Consider the following 27,834-nt stretch of genomic DNA (forward strand, 5'->3'; position numbering starts at 1 on the left):
AGTGTTTCTGTTTATGCTGTAATCTGAACCTTTCTTGCAGAACAATTTGCCTCAATTTCATGCACCATGTAGTGAACTTGTCACTAGAACTTAGAGATGATTAAAAAGTTTAAAGCATCTGTATGTTTCTCATATTCAAATCAGCATCCACAAGCTCCCAGAAGTGATTGGGAACACTCTTTAATAAGTCGCAAGACTTCTGCAACGTTTGGCAGTGCTGGGGTTGCTTCCTTTCTGGTGGCGGTGATGGCTCCGCGCGCGTTAGCAATTTGTAACAGCGTCTCTAGCTTCCGTTCGTCCTGCAACAATGTCACATTAGTTGAGTGATTACTTAGATGCATCTTCTAATGACGAACGTTAAGAGCAACTACGAGATATCACGGTCTTTCCCAGCAATGCACCGGCGAAGGCGTCGCCGGCACCAGTGGTGTAGGCCTGTGTGACAGAGAAGGATTCTATACTTGGAAATCCTTCGGCAAAGGAAAAAAAAGGAAGGTGTTTGAGGCTTCTGTGCGAGTTAGAGATGTAAATCCGGTGGTTGTGATTGGAAAGGAATCTTCTTATTGATTCAAAATTTGAAATTCAAATCTGACCTTGGTGGAGTACTTGCAGCCCCTCTCCCCCAGAGTGACCAGAAGCAGAGTGAGGTTGGGTGCCACAGCTTCATGGCGACCCCGTCTTCGACGGAGTCTTTGCCGGTGAGAAACTCGAGCTCGACGTCGCTCATCTTGACTCAGGATCTGCTTCGCTACCGCCGACAGCCACAGCGGCAGATGGAGGTTTGGATCACAGGAGAGCAGAGCCCCGGCTTGCTTCGCTACCTCCATCGCCTTCAGATGAGCCGATCTACATGGTTCCGTGATCAAACTGATAGATCCATCGGTTGGAGTAAACATGCGTCAATCGGATCTCAGAGGTGACGAGTAGTGATCGCGGTATTGGAGATTGATCTGTACCTTTCTGATGAGATCTAGGTCGAGCATATCGGCGCTAGGGTTTCGATAGAACATGAACTCGCGCTCGCCCGTCGGCACGGAGGGTGACGAACGCTAGCGCCGCGCCGGCGCCGGAGACGTCATTGGCTTTGTCACGGAGGATACCCACCAGCATTCGGACGAACTCATCATCGCCGAGCTTCTCGACGACGCGCAGCGACGTTGGCCTGTGCACGCCGGGGGCCTTCAGGAAGCCCCGGTCCTCCGCGAGCGAGACGCCAGCCGCGGTGGGCACGAAGTCGATGGGCATCTCGCCTAAGCTCACGACGAGGCCGGAGGAGTCGCCGGCCCTGGCGGAGCCCCCGTTCGATGAGAAGGAAGAAGGCGCGGCCGCGGCGGCTTAAATCAGGTGCGGGAGTTTGTCCGTATAAATATAGTAACGGGGGAGGGGAGGGGAAGCATAAAACATCAATTAATTGAATTTAGTATAATATCTTAATTGGGTGAGATTTTCGTTTTGGCCCCTACTATCTTTTTATTTTTAATATTCATTTTCTTTCTCCTTTTCCTCCCTATTATTTAATGATTTTCTAATTTTCTGTCAAATGAAACATTACATAAGAGGTCATAGTTAGTAAAAACAAAAGGTCGAGGGTGAAAACATTTGAACTAAACTATAGAGATCCAAACTGAAATAAACCCATAATAAATAAATAACCTATCCGCTTATAACATTTATTTAATTGTTTCTACTCGAGTTCTTTTAATTATCTTAAAACGGTTAACATAATTTAGGGAAAGTGTTTTGATTTGATTGGTTAATTCAATTTAAAAATTGGGTGGAATTATTCATTTGTATTATTGGGTTGGTAATGCTGAATCTTTCATGTCAGAGATTTTTTTATCAGAGAATAATTTTTACCTTTTTGTTTGGTTAAGACAAAGTATTCTTTTTCTCGAGTCATTTCATGTTTTGGGAATAATCTGTGGTTCTCAGTGGTGAAATTTGCAGGAAATGTTTTTTATTTTTTATTTTAGCTGAGTATTAGTAAATGAATTGAACAAATTTGATTTTCAATTTTATAAAAATTTATTTATATTCATTTAATATATATATAATTAATTAAATAAATAAATTTAAATATTTGATTAAATTAAATAAATAAACATGAATATATACATGTTCAACTCATTAATATTCATAAATAATATTCGCAATTAATGTTCATTAACAACGTTTATGATTAATATCTTGTAAACACATCAATTAAATTTTTATTGATATAAATAAAAAAATTAAAATAAATAAATAAATTTATATTATCAAATTTAATAATTAATTAAATAAGTTTAAAATGTAAAAACTTTAAATATTCAATTAAATTTGAATTGAAAATTTAATATTCATAAATAATAATTATGAATGAACTGTTTGTAAATATTATTCATCAACAATATCTATGAATAAATCACATAAATTATATCAATCAATAAAACTTTTATTTAATTAATAAATAATTTTTTTAAATAAATAATTTTGTAACATCAAATTTACTAATCAACTAAATAAGATAACATCTAACAAATCAAAGTCTAACAATGCTAAACTTTAAAAAAAAAACTAAATCAAACTCTAATAATAGTAGTTTTAGCAATTTGATTAACTTTAACTTTGACTCAATTATCTTATTAAATAATTTTTAACAACACAAAAACTTAATTCTGCTTTTTTACATTGCATCTATTGGTTCTCTTTAATCAGGTTTTTAAAATCTTTTTTTTTTCTCTTCGTGAATATATAAATTCCTTTGTTAGTAGTTTCTTGTGTTTGTTTCTGTAATTCTTACTGTTCTAGGCCCGTCCATGCTTCATTGGTATTGTCTCTCAGAAGATTCACTGAAACCTTGAATATCCCAAACTAGAACTCTTTAGATTCAGTGGTCCCACTTTAGATTGGCACCTCTAAAAAGTAAAGGAATTTCCAATTTATTTCAGTTGAGAAAAATAATATGATAAAAAAAGAGAGGAAAAAAAAAACTAACGAAAGTGTGCGAGCAACCGCCGCAACGGTCGAAAACAGGAAATGTCCCGATTCCCAATCCCTAAAGCCCACCTCGAGTCCTGATTCGGAGCGTTCGATCGGAGATGGACGTCCGAGATTCGTCCGTTCGACCCACCCAGGACTCGCCACGCGATAGGATCCGACGCGGAGGCGCGAGAGGAAAAACTCCCTTCGTCGCCGTCACGCACGTGCTCCGCACGCGAGATGGGTTCCTCCAAAATCCCTCCCCTCGTCTCGAGGTAGTTCTCGCTCACTTCTTACCCGGCTCTGTTTCCGCCCCCCGCCTCTGCTCTCCCTCGTCCTCCGCCTTCTCCGTCTCCCGCGCGATCCCTATATCCGCTCGCACAAGCGATTCCTGGTCTCCCCGAGCCGATCTGGAGGTTAGGGTTCGGATTCAATCCCTTCCCGATTCGTTTTGTCGCCGCCTGCTTGCGGTTTCCCGTTTGAAACTTGCAAAACGATGCCTTCTCGACCGCCAGAGTCGCTGAATGCTCTGGTTTTCGGTTCGTCAACGGGTTTACTTATTTGCCACCAGGATCTTTTGATTTGGTTTCTGTTTCCTTCTTGCTAGGGTTTGAAAATGCTGCCCATTTTGGGGGGTTTGATTGCTTTAGCATGATTGGGAATGCTGGCGCTGTAGCGGATTTGGTGCTGTGTTATGGATTCTAAAAGAGATGGGGCATCAATCGCGCCTCTGCGGACAAGTGATCGACTCCGCCGACGGCCTAAATACTTTGGCCGGCCTTACTTGTACTACAAGCCCATGATAAGGAAGAGGATCAAGTCTAAGCGGAGGGATGCTGCTTCCCAGATAGTGAAGAGGCTGTTGAGGCCGAGGAATCACGCTATTAAGGTTCCATCTCCAAATGTAAGTGTCTCTCATCATCACATCAGTTGTGTTTATTGATACTTGAAAATATTCAAAATTGACAGTTCACTAATATTATGGTACTTAGCCCGTAGTCACTTTCTTATGGAATTTTACAATATAACAGTTGATACCAATAAATATCCTTCTTTATTGAGTCACTTTCTGTCTATCGGAATGCAAAGGAAAATGTTCATGAAATCACACCACGTTCCTTTAGAAGTTGGTATTAGATAAGAATGCTTGCAGAATCTTGTTTGTTATTGACAGTATGGGCTTGACGCCTACTAAGTTTGAAGGTTTGGCATACAAGCTTTGGTAGTTTTTTTAGGAGATTAAGCTGTATTCAAGTTGATCTCAATTTGGAGGATTATTGAAGGTATTTATGGTACAAATTGGAGGGGAAAACATATGGTAATAGTATTCACATTTTAAATCCTTGCAAGAAATTATTCATGTTTCTGCTGTAATTCCTTAGGCTTCTATATTTTTATGTAATTTTTATGATGCCTATTAGAGCCAAAATATGTAAAGTTTTGATTGTGTAGATTAACTGGAGTTTCAGAAGAAAAGTTCAACATTTAAAAAAAAAGAAGGAAAAATGAAATAGATGCATTTTCAAATTTGATTGAATATGAATAGGAGCAAATACATATTTTCTGTTACAAAACAAAAAGAATATATTTACCATAACTAAGTTTGATGCCCATATGTATACTTAATCTCTATAAATCTGGCACAAATGTCACTAACATCAATCAAGCTCTAGCAAATAATATCTGGTTATAATTTTAGTCCCAAAATACCTTATTTTAATTATTACAATTATTTAATTCCATCTTAGTATCATTCTTCTTTCACTCAGATTTCATTTCCTTTTAATGCCTTTTTTCTTTGTCAAGGACCACCCAATATACTGATTGTCCCAACTTTGGCCGATTAGTCTCATCAATGTAGACCAAAATATGCACTAGATGTATTCTTTAAACTTGATTGAAGCGCAAATACATATTTTTTCTTTCAAAACTACAAACAATATATTTACCATTACAAAGTTTGACACTCATACCTATCCTTCTAAATCTATGAATCTCACATAATGCCATTAACATCAATCAAACTCTAGTTATTAATATTTGGTTAAATTATAGACCTAAAACGCCCTTCCTGTAATTACAATAATTATTAATTTCATCTTTTTAGTTGAAAGAGTTTCCTTGCGTGCATAGTTTTTTTCTTGGTTCCTAATGTGTTGTGGTATACAACTAAATTGTTGTTAAGTTTTCATTTGAATCCATAGTCTTGTCTTTTTCTCAAATATCCAGTCGCTTTTTTTTTATCTACAAATTACTAATTTTGGTATGATCCAGTGCCTTGCATTGTTATGCTGATGGATACAAGGTCTTATTGAAGATTTGAAATTATGAGTTGTGCAGGGTGGCATGGTCAAAATTTCTAGTGTTGCCCATGCTGGAATTGTGTTGCCCATGCCTAGTGAGGTGCCTCATGAAGTTCTGAATCATGCTATTGATCATAGGGAGGGAAAGAGGAGGTGAAGAAGATGCTACAAATAGACTTGAAATCTCTAGGTGAATGTATACTGGGTGATTGACCAAGAATCAACAGAAGTGGAACCACAGAAGGATGTGATCAACGGAGGAAGAATTGAGTGACATAGGTGAAGGAGTCATGTAAGGTTGCCAAGGGGTTCATTTGATATGGGTCCTCTTTGGAGTCGTGATTTGATGATCACAAACTGTGAATCGCACAACAAAGTCACTATTGAGGTTGGATTCTAGGGAGAGTTGTGTTTTTTTTTTTTGCAACGGCATAGGTTGGATTTTAATTGATATATGATAATTAATTGATATTATAGAAATGTGAGCGAAGGGGAGCCTTGACGCAAGGGCAAAGTTGTTGTCATGTGACATGGTGGTCACGGATTTGAGTTGTAGAAATAGTCTCTTACAATGCAAGGTAAGGCTGCATACAATAGACCCAATATGGTCCGACTCTTCTCCGGAACCTTGCATTGATGGGAGGTTTGTGTACCGGGCTGTCTATTTTTATATAGAAATGTGAGGCCTACCTCTTAATCTAAATTGGATCAACTGAATAAATTGATGGTTAATAATCAATCCTGATGTGATCCAAGGGCTCCATGCCTCAGCCCACTTAAATTGATATTAAAGGTGTGATATATACTCTGTATAATATATTGTTACTAATAGTATATGTATGGTACTAATTATATGTATTATTAAAATAACATAGTTGATATTGCATTAATTATATAATATAATATAATTAATTAATTGATATATTGTTTCCTAGGAGAAACCATTTTGGTACATTCTAGGAGAATTGTTTAGTTTGGGTTTTGTAAAACTATGAGGTTGATTTGATGCATGACATTCCTTCTTTCCTTCTGGTAATAGCATGGTGTAGGCAATAGCCAAGATGCTTGCTACAATTTGCAATATGTTTCTCGCAAACGTTAATGTAATCAACTTTTTAATTCATATAGATTTATATATGGAAGTAAGTTCCCGAACCTGTACTGACACAATACAGTACAATACCGAAATTGTCATTCCAGTATGAGACCGAAATTATGGCTTGAGATTTTAAACTGTGGTATCATGTACCAATCAAATAGTTAGAGATTATCTTCTCCAATTAAACTAGTAATATGTTCCTTACCCTTATCTTTTGTCACAACACCCGTTCTTTTCCTCTATGTTGTTTTCTTTGTAAAGGCAATTAGAGGAAGTTGTTTCTATGTTTCCTTAGAAGTTCTGAGTTTCATCAATGTTACTCCTCCAAAAGTATTTCTTGCTTCCTTTCTGTGTTATTGCAATGTCATCTTCTTTTATCAATACTAATACTATGATGGAATAGCACCTCCTCTTAATTCAAAGAAGTCATTTTTTTGGTTCCTTCATGTCAATATTTCTGATAAGGTAGTAGATTATTATCGTTTTTTTTTTGGGTTTTTGCCTTCTTTATTACATCACCTCTTTAGATTTCTTTCTCAGATCATTGATCCAGATGCTTCTTAAACATGTTCGCTACAGCACTTGAGTTTTTTGTTTGATCTAGCATATTTCTATTTCTAATTTTTCTTATTCTTTGTGTAGTCTATGGTAACAAACTTGCGCCGCTCAACAAGAAAACGGAAAATGTCTATAAATTTAGAAGATTATGATACAGATACTTCTGGATCAGAAGATGATGGTTTAATGGTACCTACTCAAGTTACCTGTATATGCAAATGCACATTCCTTTATTAATAACTTCCATTAGAAGCTTGAAACACAATTTTCCCCACCTGATTTGAAGTTTTCCCCCCTTCTTTGTTTTTCTGTTTCTGATTTCCCAGGCTTCCAAATACCAGCCTTCTCAGCAGAGAAAACGAATTACAAGAACTAATTCTCTTCCTCGTCGAGAAGGATTGCGACCTAGAAGGTCTTTGAATGATAGAAGAGAATACCAAGAAACAGAGGAAGGACAAGAGAGTTCTGAAGAACAAGAAACTGAAGATGAAACAGAAAATGAAAATGATGTCGATGAGGATGCTGGAAATGAAGAGGATGGTGATTTGGGAGATGAAGTAGCAGAAGACGAGGAAGTGGGAGATGACGAGGAAGTGGGTGATGAAGTAGCAGAAGACGGTGATGATGAAGAGGGTGAAGAACAGGAAGGAAGGAAACGGTATGACTTGAGGGACCGCACTGAGGTTCGTAGGCTTGATTCTGAAAAGGAGGGAAAACAAAGAATTGTGTCCCCTCGAAAAATACTTCATCGGGGTATGAATTCCAAAAACAAAAGATATCTGAGCAAAGATGGATCTCGAGTTCATAGGCGTCGAGGTCTGTCCTTACCTGATGATACAGATGATTCTCTTCTTGTGGATGAATTCAATGAAGGCCCATCTACCCCATGGATGCGAAACAGAAGTGGGATGCCATGGCTCTTGGGTGGCCTGGATATACATGGTTCAACAGCATGGGGATTAAATGTTGCTGCATCCGGATGGAGTTATCAGGGCGAAGCTATTAGTTCATTATCTACAGGTATTCAAACTGCTGGACCAAGTTCAAAGGGAGGTGCAGACATTCAGCCATTACAAGTGGATGAAAATGTGAGTTTCAACGACATAGGAGGTCTTTCAGAGTACATTAATGCACTTAAGGAAATGGTATTCTTTCCCTTACTATATCCTGATTTCTTTGCCAAATATCACATAACTCCTCCAAGGGGAGTTCTGCTTTGTGGCCACCCAGGCACTGGGAAAACATTGATTGCTAGAGCATTAGCATCTGCTGCATCTAAAGCAGGTCAGAAAGTCAGCTTTTATATGCGCAAGGGAGCTGATGTTCTCAGCAAATGGGTTGGTGAGGCAGAAAGACAGTTGAAAATGCTTTTTGAGGAAGCTCAAAGGAATCAACCTTCAATTATCTTCTTTGATGAGATAGATGGCCTTGCTCCAGTTAGATCCAGCAAACAGGAGCAAATTCATAATTCTATCGTTTCAACATTGCTAGCTCTTATGGATGGGTTGGATTCTCGTGGACAAGTTGTTCTGATAGGTGCTACCAATAGAATTGATGCCATTGATGGAGCTTTGCGTCGCCCAGGGCGTTTTGATCGAGAATTTATTTTTCCTTTGCCTGGTTATGAGGCACGTGCTGAAATATTATCTATTCATACACGTAAATGGAAGGAACCTGTATCAAAGGAGTTAAAGATGGAACTTGCAGCTAGTTGTGTGGGCTACTGTGGAGCAGATCTAAAATCTCTTTGCACAGAAGCCGCTATCCGTGCTTTTCGTGAGAAGTATCCTCAAGTCTATACCAGTGATGAGAAGTTCGTCATTGATGTTGATAGTGTTAGGGTTGAAAGGCGTCACTTTTTAGAAGCCATGTCAACGATCACTCCTTCATCTCACAGGGGATCCATAGTGCACTCCAGACCATTGTCTTCCACTGTTGCCCCCTGTTTGCAAAGGCATCTTTACAGAATAATGGAACAACTGTCTGATATATTTTCTTTCCTTTCAAATTCAGATGTCAGCAAGCTATCTGCCTTTTCCTATGGCTCTGGAATTCCTCTTGTTTATAGGCCCCGTCTTCTGATATATGGGGATGAAAGTGCTGGATTGGTATAAATTCATAATTTTCTTTCAGTAAGTTAGAGGCTATGTTGGACTCCCTTGCTAAATTTGTTTAAGCATGACAGGACCATGTTGGAGCAGCTATTCTACATCAGTTGGAGAAGTTCCCTATTCACTCTATTGGGCTTCCATCTCTTCTATCTGATCCTAGTGCTAAGACACCAGAAGAGGCTTTGGTGCATATATTCAGTGAAGCAAGAAGAACTACTCCCTCTATACTTTACTTACCACAGTTCCATATTTGGTGGGAAACAGTGAGTTGAAAATTCAAATCCCTAGTTAAATTATATTAGCTTGTCAATTTTCTAAATGTGATTAAGATGCTAGATTGTGTTTACTTTCTGCAGGCTGATCAACTACTTAAAGCTGTTTTGAAGACTCTTTTGTACGAATTGCCTTCAAATCTTCCAGTTCTAGTTATAGGAACATCTTTAGTATCCACGGAACAAATGGACGTAGATGCTACTTCCATCTTTGCTCTCTCTAACATGTATGCTTGCTTACTTGACCTTTTCTTTTTTCTTCCAGTCTTTGTTATAATTGGCCAGATTTATAGTTCTAATAGTCAAGGTTGCGAAATTGATATACTTTGTGGTTAGTTTCAAATCATGAATGAAGTTTTAGATTAAAAAAATATTAAAGAATACATTTACCTTATTTGGAATATTTTTACATCATAAAATACATAAACTATTTAATATTATTTTATTAGCAGAATATTAATAATGGAGGAGATCCATAAAAAAACATGTAGGTCCAATCACAAAATTGCTATGTATTTCATTTCACCATGAAGTGAAATGAAATGGGCAATAGACTTTCATCAAGAAACACATTAAATCCTAGGAAAATCATTGTTAACTTCACTTTCATTATTGACTCCAAGTTTCAATGCCATGAACTTCCTGAAGAGAGCAATGGAAGACAATTTTTAAGTGGCAACACTTGCTTATAGTCTTTGTACTTTCTTCTCGATCATTGTTGAATGTCAACCTCACCTTTTCTACCATCAACTTTACATCTATTTTTCTTATTTCTATATCTCAAGACTCCATGCTCTCTTGACATTTCTGCCTTTATTTCATAACAGAAGATTCATCTTTTATTTCTTATTTTACATATGACTTCAGTTTAATTTTGAATCTATTGGGTTAGGTTTCCTTTTTAATGGGCATATCAATTCTTGATGAATTTTCTTTCCTTTTTTAGAACCTTATGACATAAGACATGTGTTTTTTATCACATTGAGTGAAATCAAATCATAAAAAAAATGCAGCTCGGTGCACGAAGCTCTCGTAGTGCGGGGTCCCGGAGAAAAGTCATATCACATTGGGTCTATTGTATGCAGTCTTACCTTACATTTTGCAAGAGGTTATTTCTGCGACTCAAACCTGTAACCTCAAGGTCACATGACATCAATTTTAGTATTGCGCCAAGACTCCTCTTCTAAATCAAATCATCACAATTTTTTAATTCTCAATTTATACATATAATACGGACAATTTTACTTCTGAATCACAATATATACTATAGATATAGTGTTTTGTTCTATTCTAACAACTATGCTATTGCTAATTGTCAAGTTGGCATTACCCTTTCTCAATGTATAAAGGACATTGCGAGACAAAGTATACTAATTTTGTTGACTGCATTGAGGGATTAGCATTTTTTTTTAAATGTTGGTTAGATTTCTCCATGGCTCAAGTGTATAGATTCCTGATGATGTTCTTATACCTTCTCAATAAAAGTCACAATAGGATTCAATAATGAATTATCTAGATATAGTTTAACATGCATGATTTGATTGTCCCTGCATTATTCAATTTTGTTTCCAGGGACCTTTTTTGTCATCTTTTCCAGCATATGATTGTCCCATAGAAAATTTCAGTTTTAAGTTTCCTTTTTGTGTTGTGTAGATGGTTTATGAACACCTGGTTTGCATTGAGTAGAATTTCAAAGTGCATTACTAAATTTTGAAACTGTACTATTGTGGAATAGTTCTTTCCAAATCTGCTTGATTACCAAACTTGAGGTTCATACGTGGAACTGGACCTCACGTTGAATCTTCATGAAACACAACCACCCTTAAAGTTACCTCCAGTTCTATGCATACTATATTTTGTTTTATACCTTATAAGTACCTTTTTCTTTCTATCGTTACATATTGAAACTATATCTTACTTGTGTTAAAAAAAGCTTCTATGCTTGTCTAATCAGCTTGGATATGGTTTTTCTTTTGGCAGGTATCAATTGGATAAACCAACCACAAATGACAGGCTAAATTTCTGGGAGAAAATGGTTGGAGCTCTCTTGTCTATCCAACTTGAGCAGTCAACAGACAAAGAATTGACAAATCTTCCTGAACTTCCCAAGGCCCCAAAGGAAGTAAGTCATGCAAAACTCTCAGAGCTCAAAGCAAAATCAGAGGCTGAGCAGCATGCTCTTCGCCGGCTACGGATGTGCCTCCGAGATGTTTGTAACAGGTATGTTGTTTAATTTTGTATGTTGGAACATTAATGTCTCCCAAGAATAAGTTGTCAATTTTTTACTGACCGACCAAATTCCATTTTAGTAAATTACCTATAAGGGATGCCATATGTGTGAAACTGTCAACTATTGTTTTAGTTATTTTCATCTGGAGGTTATTTGGACTCTCTGATTGTGATGTTTTGTCATGCTCGCCTTATATGCCTATTAAGTGAGCATACATGTGTGACATTTGTGTATTGTGTTCTGTAAATTACTCTCTTTTTTTTTTGCCATTGCATGAACATGAACTTTGATTCTTTGTGTTGGGTTTGCTCAGTTGTCTAGTTATCTATTCTCTTATTGTTCTTTTTTTTTTTAATATGAAACCATGCTCATTCAGATTAGTTTAGTGCCCCTTAACTTAAGCATGTTATGTGGAGTTGGTAGATTAGATTTAGATTATACCTAAAATGATGAACAAATTGTGGAACGATGAGATGGAGGTTGGAGAGTAAGGTTTTGGGAGGTGGATGATGGAGGGGACTAAGGTTGGTAGCCATTGTAGAGGATCAAATGCAGGTGAGGGAACAGATGTAGGATTGTACAAGATGGTTTGAGGGGGATGAATAGTTAAAATATAAAAAATTGTTAAATAAAATTGAGTAATGCTTAATTAAAAGCTAGTTACATTGTGAAAAGATAAAGCAGAGGTAAGATAGACAATTAATTAAGTAATGCTAACTCAATTCTTTTACCATGGTTTGGAACCCCCATGTTCTCTGTACCATGGTTTGGACTTCCCATGTTCTTACTCCACGGCCTATGGACAAGGTGGCTCACCTCGAAAAAACATCATATTTTCTCCTTACTAGAGGTGGAGAAACCTCGTAGAAAATCTTTTACAGTAAAATTAAAAAAAGTAAGGGATAGGAAAAGCTTGCGTAAAAATGAGAGTTTAAATATAAAGGCTTCATTCCAAACAAAATGGAATGATAGTAGAATAGTAGCTTTTTCTTGTTGTTAGACTAGCTCCCCTTTCTTTTCTATTTATAGTCTTTGGAATAACCTTAAATTAGTTTCAACTAGCTATTTTCCCCTTTTGGGAGTTTCACCTTCTAGATTTCTTTGGTTGCAAATTCGTTGGACTTCTTTGCCTACCAAGTTTCTGATCAACATTGACCTATTGGAACTTTTTTTGTTAACATGTTGGATTTCTCCATTTGCTAAATATTCGATCAACCTTGACTTTTAGACTTTTCTATCTAACAACTCATGTTAAACTTCCTTATCTACTAGCGTCTGTTGTAATTTTCTATTTGCTAAGTATTCGGTCAATTTTGACCTATTTGAACTTTTCTAACCAATGCACCTACAATTATTTGTGTGCTCCTGCACACTTAATAAATACGTTAGTAAACGCAATATTAATCTAATTTAAATCATTTGTCAAATAGATCAAATCTACTTAGTTGAACTTGATCACTTAGGGCATGATTGCTCGAACAACAGAGACAACATGAGTTGCTAAGGTTCCATGTTGCATTGCAGTTTGTTGATTCTGGTGCAATAGAAGTAGCATTAAGAAGAGAATGAATTAGAGGAAGAGAGGGAAAGAGGTAAAAAGTTTACAAAGTGGGGGAAAGAGAGGGAGAAAAGTGAGGAGCAAAAGAGAGGAAGAGAGAGAAAGGGAGAGGTTTAAGAAAAACAAGATAGAATCATAAAATAATTATACAAAGGATTCAAAATATGCTGATTAAATATTGCATTCAGATTTCCATCAATCTTCACTATAATTTTTGACAGTCATTCAAAACTGTACTTATGAATGGTCATGCGTGATTGCAACAAAAAAGAAATTATGTGTTCATTTACAAGGTAGTCCAAAATTTATTTATGATTTAAGTTATTTACCCATTACATATTGATCTAAATGACTGTATACAATATTGGCATGCTGAAGTTATTCCGTGTTCTCAGGATTTTGTACGACAAGCGATTTAGTGCATTTCACTATCCTGTGTCTGATGAGGACGCACCTGGTTATCATTCTATTATTCATAATCCTATGGATATGGCAACTATCTTGCAGCGAGTTGATTGTGGACAATACCTCACCCGCTCAGAATTTTCAGAAGATATTGACCTGATTGTGTCTAATGCCAAGGTACTTGTTATTTTGCATTTTCTTATGGTGACTAGGGCATTTTGTCCTTTATTATTATTTTTTTTACCAGTTAAAGGTTCCATATCTCTAAATGTTGCACAGGCTTACAATAAAGATGATTATACTGGTGCTAGGATCGTAAGCAGAGCTTGTGAACTCCGTGATGTGGTACTAATATTTTCTTTTCTTTTTATACCAACTGTTAACTATTCATCCAAATGTTTTTCCAGAATTTATTTTTAACTATTGTCTTTTTGTTTAGGTGGAAGGTATGTTGACACAGATAGATCCAACACTAATTTCATTCTGTGACAAAATTGCTGCACAAGGCCCCTGCCTGCAATTGGCAGATGATGTCGATGGATCGAATGTTTCTGCAGTACCTGTTGTTCAACTAGCTTCTGTTACTAGAGCAAGCGCCCGACTCCGTAATGTACAACCAGAAGCAAATCTGACACAAAGTTATGAAGCATTGAAGCGGCAAAAGAACCATACTGGTATTGAGATCTTTTGTAATATATCCAAGTGTAGTATTAGTAAATTCTGACCATACTACTAAATTTCACACTAAACTGTTATTCTTCTTGAATTTCCTAGTTTAGTAATCAGTATCAAATAAACACATAGTAACCACTTGTCTTTGTTTTCGCTTCAGGTACCGATGAAGGATCTATCGCAGAAGCGGTTCAGCAAGAATCTCGAGAACTAGGTGCAAGTGCTCCGGCAGTAGACAATTCAAATAAGGAACAGTTAGAAGCATCAGAAGTAGCTCCACTTCACGAAAGCGAGCGTGATGTTCATATGGCTGATGCAGAGTTCTCCGAGCGGTTAGAAGCTGTGAAGCAGCGGTTTATTGAGCGAACCGAAGGCCATGGCATTCCTGAGCTTGAGCTGCTCTACACCAGAGCAATGAAAGGTGTGACAGTAGTAGGAAGTAAACATAGAGAAGATGCTAAGCTTCTGGTTTTGAGGCATCTTTCTAAATTTGTTGAGGATGATGCAAATATTTAACTTCAATATATCAAAGCCTTTTTCCTGGCCTTCTACCACATTTAGTTTCTTATATAATTCTTTGTAAACTTTCCCCCAACTTTAGTATCATAAACTAACCGGTTATAGTTTCATCGACTCGACTTAGGTCTAAAATTTAGGGAGAATACAGAGAAACTTTTATGCTAGGCGCATGCAGGTGAAACTCCAAGCCTATAGAGTATAAGCAGAGTGGTAAGTGAATTGAATATTCATGAATAAATTTGATATTTAATTTGATAAAAAAATTTATTCATATCCATAAATAATTGCAAATAAGTTTATAATATTAATAAATCAAATAAATTCTAAAATGTAAAAGCTTAAATAAATTTGAATTAAAAATTGGATAACATTTAAACTAATGTTATTGCCTTGATCTTAAAAATTTTATCCCTAGAATTTCAGTGCCAAGCATGATGGAGTGATCATAATCGGGTTGAGGCAAATCACAGAAAAAAATATACTTGAATAAACCTCTTTTTTATCAAAAATTAATTTTACTATTTCATTTGAAACTCCACATTTCAATTTGTATTTCAATAGGAATTTCATGAGTCACACAATACGTCTCGCTTTTATTATTCTTTCGTTAATCTTTTCTATGATTCCATCTTTTGTCGAACATAAAATCAATCGTTAATTTACTTTCTTCTGCCTTATGTTGAATGCTTTTCACAACTTTGAATGGAAATTTAATAACACACACAAATCTATTATTTTCAAATGCAATTAATCAAACTCCGATAAATTTTCACTTCTGCTGAATCTTCTCATCGTACAAGTGACAAAGCGTAGAAAGCCGGGACACGAATAACTTCTTCAAATTTGCCAAACTCAAAAGCATTAAAAACAAAAGAAGGAATTCTTTAAAGTTGCTAAGATATCTGAACCATATCATCGATTGACCACAACAACTGTGCATGGAACAGAATTTTATTTGGAGGAAAAAAGAAAAAGAAGATAAAAGAATCAAGGGCATAAGATCAGTTCGAGTGCAACAGTATTTCGATGAATCATTTCTTCGGATAGAAAGAGATTCTATAAACACTTACTTGAAAATCTCATTTATCAAAGTCAAAGTTCATTGTGAAAGAATCTTCTAAGAAATTGATCATGATATATATATATGCATAATATCTCTCAAAACGGATACAAATTTGTGTTTGCTACTTAGTATCAGTAATGATTCTGAAAAAAATCTCTAAATGAGATATGTTTGATTCCATTCCTTTTATTTGATTATGCTAATAAAATGGCATAACTAGTACAATAATTCATTTGACACTCAATTCATTTTGTACATTAAAGAAAGAATTTCACATTCCTAAAACACTGAATTTTCAAGTCGGTTCGATGCTTTAGGATCACTCAAAACAAACAAAACAAGTTAACAGGCAATACTTAGCCAGAAGAACCTCTGAGAGTTCTCTGCACTTCAAGGAAATGGCCAATCAGACTGAGAAACAACTCTAAATAAGAATCAAGCAATTCTTGTAGATCTTATCAAACAGATATATCATTAAGCTTCCAAGTTTTGTAACTAATAATCAAGCAATTTTCATAAAATTTTCCCAACAGATACATCAAGCTTCCAAATCATTCTAACAAAGAAACAAGCAAATTAAGCAAATTGTACAAATTCGTTGCATCAGATAATTCAAAACCTCCAGGTTTTCTGTTACTGATATCAAAGTGCTTCCAGATTATCCAACTTCTCATAAGAATCAAGGAATTTGAAGAACTAGGCACATCACAATGGAAGCTTTCAAGAAAGAAATTCTACACAGAAATTTGATTTGAATCGTGCAAAATTTCTGGCTGATCATTCATCAGATATCAGTAGTAGAGAACACATGCTAACAACTTGGTGATACATGTAAATCTGGGTTGAATCTCTGGAAGATTGAGACAGAATGCGATTCGATCAGACTGCAAGCTGAAGTAGCCAGTTAATTGCGAGAGAAGGTGAGGGAAGAACAGAAGCAGCATAACCTCATATTTTAATGATCTTTGCAGCTCTTATGAGAGGGTTGTTCTTGGCGATCTGCTCTCTTCCAGCCGCCTTGTAATCGAAAGAGCAGTCGTGAGCATCGGAGTGTCGGTGGAGACTGCAGAAGAGATCGCCGCAGCGACAGCGGAAGCAGGTCAAACCTACCCTTTTCCTGCAGATCAGGCAGCGCCTGATGGGCGGGGACGACCGGGACTCTTCCTCGGGCTTCAGCGGGCAGGAGATCCGAGTGGTAGCGGCCTGGAGCCTCTCAGGCCTCTCCGGAGCTGGAAATTCTTGAGCGGCCAAAACAGAAGACTGCGATGTCAACGGAGGGGAAGAGGACGAGGGTTTGAGAATCTTCGCTTCGTCCTTGTTAACATCACACCTTTCCCCTGCCATCTACTACAACTCCGAAAGCAAATCCAAACAAAATCTACAAGAAGAAGAAACTGAAGATCAATCACGAACAAAGATCCAACGGAAAAAAAAATCACAAAAAGGAACCATTTTTACAAGGGAAACGATATCGACGAGATGAAATCGAATAAATCTACGATATTTTTTTCAGAAAATCAAAAAAAAAAAACCTACCTGGAACACAAATTATGCAGAAGAATCGAGAGACTGCAGCTTTGTGCGATGAACACCCAAATAGAGAAAGATCGCGAAGAGTCTGAAAGAGGAATCTGACGGGAGGAGATCGGAGAGGAGACCTAGATCGATCAAAAAACAAGTTCGTCGCCGATCGATCTCGCAGCCATTCTTAAGAAAATCTCAAGGACGCTTTACTGGGAAAATGTCCTAAAAAATCTGGGCAGATTTTTCAAATAGCACCTTTGAGTTTCATTTTTCCCATGAGACACCCAATTTGATCAATAGTATCATATTTGTAATATTTGTATTCTTAAGATTGTAAATTTATTTTAACTTTTAATTTTAAAAGTTTTAATTTATCTAGTAATTGTGAGTGTCCATTAAATCAGTTTGATATAAAAAATAAAATCATGTATATATTTTGAGTTCAAGTAAAATTATGTAAAAAAAATTCTATGAGTATGAGAAATTTAAATGTATTCTTATTTACTTAAAAATATTTTAATTAATTTAATCTCCCCTCTCAAATAAGAATGAAATGCAAGCTAAGTATAAAAATGGTAACATAACAAATGTTTAATCTCCCCTCTCAAATAAGAATGAAATGCAAGCTAAGTAGAAGAAAAATACTAAGAGTTTCTATTAAAGTTTTCGATATTGTCCAAGCCCTTGAAAATCTTTGAGCATTGTTAGCGCGATATTAAAGAAGCATATGATGTAAACGTAGTTATATTGCCCTCGGAGCATAATTGAGTTGGTTACGACGGAGCAAAATTGCTAAAGTGAGCAAGAGGTAATGCCCTCCTCCATCATAGCCAACTGCATCTTTTTGATTTACCTTCTCACAGATGATTTTGGGACCAATCATGTAAGACCGCTGGGGTAACAGATTCCATCTTTTACTGAAATAAACATAGTCATATTATATCACCAATCAATTAGAAATTCTTTTCAATCAATTACTCAAACCTTTAATCAACTGAACATCTTCCTCTTCCATAATCAAAAAATTCCTCTAGTCTTAGACTTGAAACTTTTCTATGGTGATTTACTTCATTGGCTATTAGGCTTCCAAAAGCGAATGAAGCTCTAACACCACTTGTTGGATCTCTAATAGTCGAAATAGAAAGGATGAATAACGAGTGTTTATCGATAAATTCACAACTCAGAAGATTCTTGCTACTCACTTAATAAGATTAAAACAATTAAATGCAATGGAAATGAAAAAGGAGTACATATCAAAGACATACAGATGTAACGTGGTTTGGCAGTCCCCCACTTCGAGTCTACGACCTATTGATCCTTCAAGTGGATCACTCCCGAATCAATCACTACTTTTCTCCTTTCTGATAAAATTTCAAAGGTGGAAAAATCTCTTATAATACTCTTTGGGAATTACAATGTAGCTCACTATAAAGCAAAGAGAACATTACAATGGAGCTTAGAATTTTAGTTTGTAATATCACTAGGAAGGTTGGTTTCGAAGCCTTCATCAAATCCTCCTTTTATCAGTTGCTTCTAGGTTCCTTTATATTGAGAATCGTTGTTCCCTCGATCCTCAACAATCCACTAGCACTATTATCAGTTGTCTCAAAACACTACAGTAGTTAAAATATTCCATCATTGCTACTTTATTAACAACTCCTTCCACATGCATCGTCTTCTGTAACACCAGTCTACTAGATCTTGTCATCAGTCAATTGATCATAGATCAATCTACTCACTAATCGACTAGACTGCAAATAGAAACATTCTATTTGTTGGCCATCTAGTCAAAATTGAATGTGTAATCAACTCAATTCCCACCAATCGATTGATATCTATCTACCATTAGTCGATTAGACATAGGCACAAGTTTGGTCCATACCTTAGAATTCATCATTTAGAGTTTGGAGTTGCATCAGTCGATTGATGATGTCTATTGATTGACTGGAACCAACCAAAACCCTAAATAGAAAATTTTTTATTTTGATTGGAGTCCATGATTCAGGCATTAATCGACTGGAATCCATCTTCAGTCGACAAGTATTCTAACTACAATCAATCTAAGGCCAAGTCACTTATGTTGAGATCTACCTTGCCCTTATCGAGAGTTATACTTGTGCCTTGAAGCCATCTCCTATCAAGTCATATTTTCATCCGATGCAACTAAGCCCTTAGCTCCTCCTTGTGTCATCATTCATGCTTGCCTACATATATAATCCACTTCTCAATCATTCTATGATGTTTCTCGTTTGTGATACATCATATGTCATCCTTCTCTAATCTCGTAGACTTTTGAGCCATCGAGTTATCAATTGACCTTAGTTGTGCCAAGTCATCCCATATGTATTTTCCAAGTCCTACATAATTTGAATACACAAATCAAATACAATAATAAATCCTAACTTAAACTTATTGCCCTAACATCAAGCTTATAATCCATCCAATATAAAATACACCATATTGATATATAAAGGAGGAACGACCCATAATCTCCCTAAAGATATACGTTACCAATAAAAGAGTGAACGACTTGCAATTCACTTGATGAAAAAAGAATTTTATGTAAAATAGTTGAAGTCTTATAATCCATCCAATATAAAATACACCATATTGATATATAAAAGAGGAACGACCCATAATCTCTCCAAAGATATACGTTACCAATAAAAAAGTGAACGACTTGCAATTCACTTGATGAAAAAAGAATTTTATGTAAAATAGTTGAAGTCTACAAACATGTGACAAGACCCAAGGATCCTTTTTGATCACGGAGCCAATGCCATATAATATAAGTGATTTATCATATTTATTAATTCAATATAAATACTCATCTTACATATCACAAATTAAAGTCAAAGATTATAGCATAAGTACCTCAATCATTTTCTTCATTCAACATAATTAATCACGCACCTTCTTAAGAGCATGGAGCCAAAGTTATATAGCATAGTAATTTATTCATGCAAGCAAAAGTTTTATATTAAAGATGTTTCATTTCTATATATACTTCTCATTTAATATAAATAGTCACATAATTGATTTTAGAGCGCAGAGTTAAAACTCTAGCTATAATGTAAATATTACATTCATTATACTGTTAATTTAGCATAAATAACAGATTTGTTAATTACTTTATTATTCAATATCTTGTTATACTTAAGTTATTATATTACAAGGATTAATTTTACAGTGATGAATAATAAACATAAATAATTGAGAGGATTATCATATAAAAAGAAGCCTAATTAAATTTCTCCATTAACAATTCTACCTTGAGGTCTTGAAGTATCAATAAGTTGTTAACAGAAAATGTTAAGAAAAGAGGGGGCAGCTGAATTAACTAATCAAACTTTTCACCCCCATTATATTCATCAGATTAAATAAAGCTCAGTCAAATGGCAAAACAAAATTGATTGTGCATGGTGTCTCCTTTAAAAGAATCAAATATTTTTCCTCCTTACTTTTCTGTTCCTTTAATTTGATCTCTACTGGGAACATATATTCTTTTGCTTGCCGACTTTGCACTTAATTTTAGCCCACTTGTTCATCTTGTTCAAACACAGACACCTTTGATGCCATTAAAACTTCTTCATGTACAGTTCCAAGAAGCTTCATCATATCAATACTTTCTTCAAGAATGCAGAAATTTTCCAGTAAAACTCATCAGGAATGAGATGTTCTTGTACAGCACACAAGTTGTGAGATACTTATAAGACTTGGACACCCTAAAGGAGTCCTCCAACCTCTGATTCCCCAAAAGTCAAACTTTTCAAGGAGTTGCAGCTGGTAGATCATGAGCTGAGATTGCTGCAAAAAGTGCAGTGAAAGGAAAGGAGTTTGGTCAAAGGAAACATGCCCCATGGAGGGAGATGGAGGGCCTCTTTAAGTTAATTGGTCAAAAAGTGAGGATCAGATCAGTTTACTTTGGAAAATCAATCAATTGGAGGATGGAAGGAAGGAAGGAAGAATCTGACTAACTTCAAGTACGTACAATTGTAACTCTGAGAGATGACATTCAGATTAAGGGAGGAGTGATCAGAAGAAGAGAGGAAGAAGGGGGGAGAGATACATGCATGGGTCAAGGGCTGCTGTGGAAGCATATCTGAAAGCTTTTGCTGACCATTTTTAAGCAAATTAATCCACTTCCATGTAGAAATAGAACTCATTTAAAGGTTTTTGCTGACCATTCTTTTGGTCAATGGAGAAAAACAGATTGTTGGACAGTCTTCTTCTTCTAATCTGTTTTTTCTTTCTCATGATTTATTTAGCAAAAAAGTTTTTTTTAAAAAAAAAAGTTTTTGAGGTTTCTGTTCTTCATGAGAAAACAGCTGTCATTTTTCTAAAGCAAATTATAAATTCAAAGAAATGAATAGAATGACAATTATCAATTTAAGAAGACTTAATCTATTCAATTGGAGTAGCAAGTGGATTGGATTGGATTGGATGAATCAAATGAGCCTAATAGGTATAATGAACTCCACGACGAGGATCAATCGAGTTGGATGAATCTTATAAATCATAAGGTTTCGATGTGCCAAACGGAGCTAACAATGCAAATTTGTCGACTCAAGCAAGTTTGAGAGATTTGGCGGACTAAATGGGGCAACATACAAATTGTACCTAATTCGGAGAATTAAGCTAATGAAATCATGCCGTTTGGACTAGCTAAGAAGGTTAAATATGCCAAGCAAATTGAATGGACGAACTACATGAGTTAGATAGATCAAACTAATAAAGCAACTCTAATGGACGACACGACTCAATTGAACTAGATGAATCAAACAAGTAAAATAAAACGACTAGCTAAAATGAATTCTAGTGACTTGAGAGTCATATTTACTTGGTCTTTGCGTGTGAGAAAAACCAAGAATATAAAAATTAAGAACTTCGTTTCCACTCTGTTTAAGGACAAGGATAGGCAAGGTGTTCCTCAGTCACAACAAAAATGACGTAAGCTAACGATGATTTCATTTCATTTGTCAAAACCTATTAATGATCATTTAATTTATGACAAAGGCCATACTCAACGGCCCAGATCTAATAAGATCCGATCGGATCTATAAAAAGCGCCCCCTCTATAAAAAGAAAAAAAAATCTTATGAAGGTCCATAAGATTCGTGGTCGATTCTCAGCCTGGCGTTTCAGTACAGCCGACAAATTCAACGCCGAGGAGGAGAATGAACAGCCGATGGCCGACGTCGCCGTCATGAAGAAACGAGGAGCTGCCACCGAGGCATTCGGGGGAGGCGTGCACTCTGTTTTTCCAGGGTCTCTGAGTTTGGTTTGGTTTGGTTTAACGGGATCGGATCGACAAAATCTAGGAAAGATTTCCCAAAAGATCCATCTGACCAGCGGGAGGCGACGTGGAAGAGAGAGATCAGAAAAAGTAGTTGCTGAATTTCGGCGTTCATACGGTTACAAACCTTGGCGCCGTAGAGAAGTGGAGAAGATGGAAACAGAGTGGTCAAACTGTCAAACTGGATTCGAGCCGCGATATATATCGATCGATCGATCGAGAGAACCCCACAGACCAAGTTTTAAAAAATGGGACAACGGAGAAACGCGACCCGATTTGACCGTTGATCTTCATGTGTGTGTATATATATGTGTGTGTAATCTGGCGGAGCGTTGTTCTTCGATCTGTTCTCGTCGCCATGGCTGCCGTCGCTTCTTCTTCTTCCGCTTGGGCTGTGAGCTTGCATGTGAGGAATCGGCGGTACAGGTGGCGGAGCAAGATGCCGGTGGTGGCGGTGAGGGTTCGGTCGCCGTCGTCGGTGGCGGCGGAGGCGGTGAGGGTTCGGACGCCGTCGGCGGCGGCGGCCTGCGGGTTGGCGAGCATGTGGAGGAAAATCCAAGGGGCCGACGACTGGGCCGGTCTGGTCGAGCCGCTGAACCCGGTTCTGCGCGACGAGGTGGTGCGGTACGGGGAGCTGGTGACGGCGTGCTACGAGGCGTTCGACCTCGACCCGGCCTCGCCGCGCTTCCTCAAGTGCAAGCACGGCAAGGAGCGGCTGCTGCACGAATCCGGGCTGGGCTCCGCCGGATACGAGATAACCCGGTACATCTACGCAACGCCGCCGGAGATCGTGGGCGGCGGCGGCGGCGGGGGAGGGCGGTGGATCGGGTACGTGGCGGTGGCGACGGACGAGGCCGCACGCAGGCTGGGCCGCCGCGACGTGCTCGTGGCGTTCAGGGGAACGGTGACCAAGTCGGAGTGGGCGGCGAACTTGATGAGCTCGCTGACGCCGGCCCGGCTCGACCCGCACGACCCGCGGCCGGAGGTCAAGGTAGAATCCGGCTTCCTCAGCCTCTACACCAACGAGCGCGGCCGGTTCAGCCACGGGAGCTGCCGCGAGCAGCTGCTGAAGGAAGTGTCGCGGCTGGTAAAGCAGCACGAAACAGAGGAGATGAGCCTCACATTGGCAGGGCACAGCATGGGCTCCGCCCTGGCTCTGCTTCTCGGCTACGACCTGGCGGAGCTGGGGCTCAACAGGCGATCGGATTCGGCGGTTCCGATCACGGTGTACTCCTACGGCGGGCCGAGGGTCGGGAATTGGGTGTTCAAGGAGCGGTGCGAGGAACTGGGGGTGAAAGTGCTGAGGGTGGTCAACGTCAGGGACCCGGTGACGAAGCTCCCCGGGCTGTTCCTGAACGAGAGCCTCCGGCGATGGGGCGGCGCCGCCGAGTGCTATGCCCACGTCGGGGTGGAGCTGGCGCTCGACTTCTTCGAAGTGAAGAACCCGGCGTGCGTGCATGACATGGCCAAGTACGTGGCGCTGTTGAAGCGCCAGCATGGCATTTTCAAGGAGGGGGCGGCCGCCGCCGGCGGCATCAGTTGGGCGGGGAAGGCGGCGGTGTTGCTGAGGAAGAAGGTGGAGGAGTTGCCGTGGCGACCGGACGCAGCGCTGCTAAGCCAAGTGGGCATTTTCGTCCAATCACTGGGACTCATCTGAAATTAACTATCAGATTTAATAATTAAAAACTGCTTTTTTCCGCAGTTGAAATACATGAAAAAAAATTAAGCTGTGAAAATTATATACAATTGTGAGTAATAAATTATAGTACAGAATTTATATTCTTTAATGACTCTTGTCCAAACCTTTTCTTTGTGTTAATTACTGATATATATATATATATATATATGAGAAAACATAATTATTATATAATTAATACAACACAGCACAAATTATGATGTGTGCTATCTTTTTTTCTTTTTCAAGGGGAAAATGCTATAAAGATAATAATTAGTTGAAAAATATTAATAAATCCTGGGCCACCCTATCCCTAGGGAGGTCATTTGTGTTCATATAATAGAAATGTATATTCCAAATTTTGAGTTTTATAATAATTAAATGGCGAGCTGTATAAATTAATTAAGCCACCAACCGTAATTAGTCAACCATAATGAACCAAGTTTAAACTGTTGTGCCGCAATTAAGCCATGGTACCACTGGTCCAACCATAATTAGCCAACTATAAATTGAATTCGTTATTTAATTTGGCCATGTAACACCCAACTTATTTGTCTTATTTGAAAGGTATTAATATCTTTTTTTAATAAATAAATAAATAGCAAAAATTTTAATATTTTGAATTAGAATGACCATTATTATTTTCTTATATATATTTATATGTTTACAAAGAATTATTTACTTTTAATAATGCATACAATTTAAGTATAATATGGTAGAGCTTAGAGTTGTGTTTCATTCTACGTCCCATCAAAACACTAGACAAACCTACAAAATCGTCGTGCCATTAATTATGAAAGATATGGACCTATCTCAAGACTGTGGTGCAGGAGGATTCAGAGGTCGATTTTTAAAATGTGTAAATGATTTTTTAAATGTGTATAAATTATACGTACTCTGAATTTATTCATTCGATAGATGATACAGACATGAATGATAACAAAATTTAACGGCCTATATTTCAGAATTAAATCTGATGCGTGAGACACACATGTCGACTGTGAGCCACCGATCGAACAGTAAAGCACAGTGATCCTCTTCAATGGCAGTGGAAAGAAAAATGTCAACTGCTGTTTCTATTGGCCAATTAATTAACTGAGAGCTAGCAGTAGCAGCCCGGCCCTTTCATGGCGGTAAACGGAGAAGCAGTCTGCAGTCATCCATTGCATTGCTGCATGCATCCACGAGTTAATTAACAAACTTAAGCTGATGTCTTATCACATCTTAATTAATTTGTCATTAATTGAATATTAAGCCTCTGAGAGGACAGGAGAGGTCCTAGCTGATTAATTAGTTGGTCCATTGAATATTCAGCAATTAATATCTGAGAGGAGAGGTCATAAGCTGGTACAAGATTAGTTAATTAGTTTACTACTACTGTTGTTGTGCTACATGCCAAAGTACTGTAAGTTCAGGCTGTTCCTCTGATCAAGAAGTCAACTGGAGTGTAGCTTTGAAACTTCTTTTAAAGGTTTGTAGATAAAGAATTCTTAATTTATAGGTTTGTAGATACTTTTATAGCTAGGTTGGCTTATTGTGAAGTGACCAATTGTATGGATGCATGGATTGTTGCAGTATATACGTAGTTTGTTAGTAGAGTGTGTCGGCTAGAGAAATAATCAACTTGGGTGAGTTGGTCTTGGATTGGACTGCATGTGTAGGTTTACGTGTTAATTATTTTTTAACATGTAGATTTTATCCTAGAGGGTTTTTCTCAGGTACAACTCATATAGTTTTTTTTTTCTCAAGTACACTCTAGCTAGGACTCTGATCGAAATGTTTATGTATTTCTAACAGTTTTAGTCAAAATCTTTTTGTAGTAGATATTTAAGCTATATAGTAGTTTGTGTTAGATGGTCTTTTTTGAATCCTTTAGTCACTTTAAAAATATGAGTAGAATTCAATGATCTCCTAGCTAGAGTGTATTTATTTATTAAAATTTAAAAAGAAATTAATAACCGTATAGTAAAAAATATTGTCTTAATTTTTATACAACTAATTTTCACATTATACATCAATTCAACTTAGATTCTCTCCTCCTTAGCTTACTATCACATTTCATCTGCAATGTAATGATAGAAAACTTACCAATAAGGCCCGATAACGCAAGTGGAGCTCACATTTTATAGGTGGGCTGAGTGCTACTTGCCTAATTTCTTTCAAAAAAAGAGATGCATGAATAGTGTTTACAATTAGGAATTATGATATTTTCATGTAACTGATATATCAGTGGTAAAATATTCAAGGGACAAATAAAAGAATTAGAGTTTGAATCATAATCGGGATGATTCATAAATTATATTTCAGATTTATCGATAGACAAATTAAGAGGAAAGATTATCTATTTTCAGAATTAATTGAATAAAATTCAAACATTTATATTTTAAAAATAATAATATATGACAAAATATGCTCATACAATACAAGATGAAGAAAGCTACCTTTCCATAATTCCACCATTCATAATTATCAATCATCTTTATTTAGGATAAAACTAACAAAAGGTAAATGAATGGATTCACTTACTATTTCATAAGATTTTAAAACAAAATGTTTGTCAAAAAATTTATTAAAAAAATTACAACAGATTAAATATGATGTAGAATTAAAATTGAAGGATATGATTATACTCAAATTTAGAGTCTTGAAATTATATTAAGTGTGATTATACCTTTAAATCCAGAGGACTGAGAGTTTTTTAGTGGAGTATGTCAATGTCAAATGATTGATGGGCCTTATCTCTCAATGACAGCACACCTCTCTGGTCCTCCAACGAGAGTGGAAATGAACGTTGGTCGGCAGTGTGAAATGATTGGCAGGCAGGTCTTCTCCATCAACTCATGGAGGCCAATCTGACAAGTGCCACTTTGCTGCATTCCAACAGCCCAATCACAACATATAAATATACATAATATATATCATACAGACACACTGCAATGCAATGATAAATTTTGTATAATTAAAAAAAAATTATTGAAGACTGTATTTGTAGAATTTCGATACTGAATCACAACAGGCAGAAACTATCATCTTGGATTATTGTGGAATTTTTTACTGAACGGTTAGGCACTAAACTGCAGTTGCTTTAGAGCTATGGAATCAACACTGACTTGTTCAAGTACTATGTTCCCAGCTAGTCCATATCATCAAATTCGACTTGCCAACACGACTGTGGACTTGATGAGCCAACACAAATTGATCAACCATAGAAGATCCAACGGTATTGTCTAGCCCAAGCAGATCTAACTAACTTAGTTTGACTGGTTTGTACACACAACAAACTCAAGCAATTTGATTAGTGTCAAATCCCACCGATCAGCTCGACCAAGAGAGGGGAAATTATTCTCCTATGTATACCTTAAACATAGAAAAATATTTTCCAACAATTCATCCGGACAACAACAAATAATGTACTTTCTTTTATATAAAAAAAATCATACATATTTTTCACAAATGAATTATTTTCTAGCAAACAAATAAAATATGAAGGGGGAGAGAAATTGACCTAAAAGACAAACATAAATGATGACGATTCATGTCTCATTTTGTCTCTCTCTAACATTTGTCTTCCTGAAAAGAAACACAAAC

General features: G+C 37.0%; 3 protein-coding genes and 1 pseudogene across 3 annotated transcripts; 2 read left to right on the forward strand and 2 right to left on the reverse strand.

The window, feature by feature from the left end:
• Nucleotides 1–140: 140 nt before the first annotated feature.
• LOC141843944 (fructokinase-like) lies at nucleotides 141–1,900 on the reverse strand (annotated as a pseudogene).
• Nucleotides 1,901–3,572: 1,672 nt separating this feature from the next.
• On the forward strand, nucleotides 3,573–14,723 carry LOC141844562 (ATPase family AAA domain-containing protein At1g05910-like). The gene is made up of 10 exons (XM_074732599.1): nucleotides 3,573–3,865; nucleotides 7,006–7,110; nucleotides 7,248–9,029; nucleotides 9,107–9,295; nucleotides 9,389–9,531; nucleotides 11,285–11,524; nucleotides 13,488–13,674; nucleotides 13,777–13,842; nucleotides 13,937–14,171; nucleotides 14,330–14,723. The coding sequence occupies exons 1-10, from the start codon at nucleotides 3,656–3,658 to the stop codon at nucleotides 14,683–14,685; spliced, it is 3,513 nt and encodes a 1,170-aa protein (XP_074588700.1). The 5' UTR covers nucleotides 3,573–3,655; the 3' UTR covers nucleotides 14,686–14,723.
• Nucleotides 14,724–16,285: 1,562 nt separating this feature from the next.
• Nucleotides 16,286–17,456, reverse strand: LOC141844329 (zinc finger AN1 domain-containing stress-associated protein 15-like). The gene is made up of 2 exons (XM_074732365.1): nucleotides 17,288–17,456; nucleotides 16,286–17,129 (listed from the first exon to the last, which is right to left on the reverse strand). Exon 2 carries the CDS (start codon nucleotides 17,093–17,095, stop codon nucleotides 16,700–16,702), a length of 396 nt encoding a protein of 131 aa, XP_074588466.1. The 5' UTR covers nucleotides 17,096–17,129; nucleotides 17,288–17,456; the 3' UTR covers nucleotides 16,286–16,699.
• Nucleotides 17,457–22,929: 5,473 nt separating this feature from the next.
• LOC141843945 (phospholipase A1 EG1, chloroplastic/mitochondrial-like) lies at nucleotides 22,930–24,279 on the forward strand. The gene has a single exon (XM_074731956.1). The coding sequence runs from the start codon at nucleotides 22,930–22,932 to the stop codon at nucleotides 24,226–24,228; it is 1,299 nt and encodes a 432-aa protein (XP_074588057.1). The 3' UTR covers nucleotides 24,229–24,279.
• The last annotated feature ends 3,555 nt before the right edge of the window (nucleotides 24,280–27,834 follow it).

This window comes from Curcuma longa, chromosome 13 (assembly GCF_044706935.1).
Source record: "Curcuma longa cultivar G26 ecotype Majalengka, Jawa Barat chromosome 13, ITB_CL_G26_1.1, whole genome shotgun sequence".
Taxonomy (NCBI): domain Eukaryota; kingdom Viridiplantae; phylum Streptophyta; class Magnoliopsida; order Zingiberales; family Zingiberaceae; genus Curcuma; species Curcuma longa.

What these genes read in the sequence shown, in the direction of transcription:
- LOC141844562 (XM_074732599.1), top strand. Translation starts at nt 3,656, where the DNA reads ATGGATTCTAAAAGAGATGGGGCATCAATCGCGCCTCTGCGGACAAGT. An exon ending in GGGATGAAAGTGCTGGATTG is followed by an intron (nt 9,030 to 9,106) that starts GTATAAATTCAT and finishes TAAGCATGACAG; the next exon opens with GACCATGTTGGAGCAGCTAT. An exon ending in ATCTTTGCTCTCTCTAACAT is followed by an intron (nt 9,532 to 11,284) that starts GTATGCTTGCTT and finishes TTCTTTTGGCAG; the next exon opens with GTATCAATTGGATAAACCAA.
- LOC141844329 (XM_074732365.1), bottom strand. Translation starts at nt 17,095, where the DNA reads ATGGCAGGGGAAAGGTGTGATGTTAACAAGGACGAAGCGAAGATTCTC.
- LOC141843945 (XM_074731956.1), top strand. Translation starts at nt 22,930, where the DNA reads ATGGCTGCCGTCGCTTCTTCTTCTTCCGCTTGGGCTGTGAGCTTGCAT.